The 2,947-nt window shown below is 45.3% G+C and overlaps 1 protein-coding gene across 1 annotated transcript; it reads right to left on the bottom strand.

The window, feature by feature from the left end:
- Nucleotides 1–6: 6 nt before the first annotated feature.
- Nucleotides 7–841, bottom strand: LOC116644845 (histone H2A type 1-E). Its single transcript, XM_032424698.1, has one exon. The coding sequence runs from the start codon at nt 839–841 to the stop codon at nt 449–451; it is 393 nt and encodes a 130-aa protein (XP_032280589.1). The 3' UTR covers nt 7–448.
- Between the last annotated feature and the right edge of the window lie 2,106 nt (nt 842–2,947).

Here is a 2,947-nt window from a genome sequence, read left to right as displayed (position 1 = left end):
AAAGCCCCGAAGCCCAAGGCAGCCAAGCCCAAAGCGGCCAAGCCCAAAGCGACAAAGGCAAAGAAGGCGGCGCCTAAGAAGAAGTAAAAACTGTAGCGGGATGTCCTGCTTTGGAAATTTCAAAGGCTCTTTTCAGAGCCACCCACTACTGTCCGGCAAAAGAGCTCAGTAACTAGTAAGTATTTTATTCAGCCGTTATTCTCTTCTCTTTATATGTTAGAATCTGCATGCAGCTCGTTGGCTCGTACGGACGGCTTTCAAAATTTGCCGCCCGCGTCGGATTGGCTCGCCCTCACTTAAAGCGACAGGGTCCTGTTGTGGCGCGCACCCTGCCGCAGCCGGAAATAGCTTCTGCTCCGGGCCAGTCGGGTCACAGTTCTCGTAGGACCGAGTGGCGGCTCTGAAAAGAGCCTTGGGATTTCGGATAGAAACCGCTGTTCTAAAGCCTTCACTTGCCCTTGGCCTTGTGGTGGCTCTCGGTCTTCTTGGGCAGCAGCACGGCCTGGATGTTGGGCAGGACGCCGCCCTGCGCGATGGTGACGCGGCCCAGCAGCTTGTTGAGCTCCTCGTCGTTGCGGATGGCCAGCTGCAGGTGGCGCGGGATGATGCGCGTCTTCTTGTTGTCGCGCGCCGCGTTGCCCGCCAGCTCCAGGATCTCGGCCGTCAGGTACTCCAGCACGGCCGCCAGGTACACGGGCGCGCCGGCGCCCACCCGCTCGGCGTAGTTGCCCTTGCGGAGCAGGCGGTGCACGCGGCCCACCGGGAACTGCAGGCCGGCCCGCGACGAGCGCGTCTTGGCCTTGGCGCGGGCCTTGCCGCCTTGCTTGCCGCGTCCGGACATATTAGAGAAGAAACTGAGTCTCAAGCTAATCTGAGGAAGGGGTTATTATAGTGTCCGGCTGTTTCGTAAAATTTCCTTTCCCATTGGTTTGCAGAGGCTGCTGAGAGTTAGCCAATCAGAAGGTACTCTTGGCTTACGTGTGCCCTAGAGAAAGAAAATGCTTCACCAATTAGAGGTTGAGATACTAAAAGTTGTATATATTGTGGAAACAGTAGAAAATCTTGGGTTTTTTTTTTTTTTTTTTTTTTACTTGATCAGACGGAGTCCTCCTTTGCGGGGCTATTCACGCTTTTCTTCGCTAAAGCTGCATATAATTACTTACCACTCCGATGCTAAGGAGTAGTAAAAAATGTAAACGTCACCTCTGGTGGTTTATAATTTACTCTCTTTGCCAGATTCCTTTCCCTAGATTGTTGAGAGCTTCCGGGGAGCCATGCTTGGCTGTCGAATATTTCTGCCGAATACTCAAGGAATAGGAAAGGTGAAACAATAAAAAAAAATCTCTCGGAAGGCTGTGCGGTTTGTTAGAAAGTTCTGGGAGTTGAGGTGACCAGGGCAAAATAAATGGGTTCTAGATGGGTTGATCTGGCTGTTTTGTTCCCACGGCTGAGGTGTTTTTATTTTCATTTTTTATTTCAGGGAAGCCCACTTAATTTTACTGGGAAATCTTGGCAAAAATCTGAGTCATACAGATCATTATGGGGCTGTAAACCTGGATGGGGAAACATTGTGTCTTTATTTTCATGAAGTGCAGATGCAATTTAGCATTTCCTTCAGTTGTGTATAGGCAGCTAATCAAAATGGATTTTTGCAAGTGCCTGTGGCTTTTTCAGCAATGGCAAGCACATGTTTTCTTATCACTTGAAGTACTGCAGATATCTTGAAATAAAGTTTACACTTATTCTGAGCTCTTGACAGTGACATTCATTATTCTACCTGCTTCTTCTAGTTATATGTGTTCCTAATGAAACATTATTATATGCACATACTTAAAATAAATAATATGATAGCAATTTTAATGTCGCTTTCCTATCTTGTATGCTTTACTATTGAGAAGGTGTCTATAGGTTTCCCCAGACCATCCAAAGAATCTATAGTAGGAAAGAAGTCATCCACTGGTGAGTTTATCTCCAGTGGGCACACAAATACCTCACAGTTGAAATACCTTTCCACTTAATTTGTTTACAGCCTCCTTCTCCTATGCTTATTGGTTAATAGCTGATTGAAATTGACTAAACTTTCCCAAGGCAGGGTGGGGTGATATAGCCTGCCAGTATCTTTCTAGCTCTTGTAAGTAGTAGTTCGGTTTTCCTCAATTGCAGCTGCAAACCATAATTTCTTCTTTCCATTAAGAGTCCAAAAAACCTTTATGATAGTGGCTTGTTTGAGAATGAGATTTGGATAAATGAGGGAATGTGAAATATTTACTCAAAAGAATCTTTTTGAAGACCAGAGTTTGTGTGGAGTGGGAAAGTTAGGGAGCAAGAGACCTGTGAGCTCTTTTATACCCAGAATGAGAGCACTAGTCTTCTGATGAAGAGCAATGAGGAATAAGGGAATTATGCCATAACGCGGTATTCAGTGAGTGGTCAAAATGACTGCGGAATATCGCTGTAGTTCTTTACAGTTTACAGAACACTCTGATCCCCTCCCTAGAAAGACTTTGTATTAGGCATAGTTAAAATGCTTGTTTCACAGCTAAGAAAATTGTGGCTCAGAAAGATGAAATGAGCAGAATCGCCTTGTCAGGAAATGGTGGACCTGGGTCTCAAATGCAAGTTTCTTTCTTCCTAGGGTCTGTTTCTTTACACTGCGCCCCATCTATTATATGAACTACAAAAGGGGTGGGGTTCTTGGTTTCATTTTTAGGCTCATCTAGGAAGGTAGTAGAGTTCATGTGATTCTGTTTTAGGCCCTGTGTGAGTTATCTAGTTCACAAGCCCTTTGGAATGCATCAGACACAATTTTGAACATGATTTAATCAGTGACCTAGTTTTACTCTGTGGTCTACTATTCAAATTCCTTTCCCTAGGACAGGCCTTTGTTTCAAGGGCATCAGAACTTCAATCTTTTTCCATCTCCCCAAATTTTTGTTACAGTCAAATC

This window comes from Phoca vitulina, unplaced genomic scaffold (genome assembly GCF_004348235.1).
Source record: "Phoca vitulina isolate PV1807 unplaced genomic scaffold, GSC_HSeal_1.0 scaffold31, whole genome shotgun sequence".
In the NCBI taxonomy this organism is placed as follows: domain Eukaryota; kingdom Metazoa; phylum Chordata; class Mammalia; order Carnivora; family Phocidae; genus Phoca; species Phoca vitulina.
This window is presented reverse-complemented; position numbering and strand designations above follow the sequence as displayed.

Bases quoted from the DNA above. Each gene is read 5' to 3' on its own strand.
- LOC116644845 (XM_032424698.1), bottom strand. From the start codon at position 841: ATGTCCGGACGCGGCAAGCAAGGCGGCAAGGCCCGCGCCAAGGCCAAG.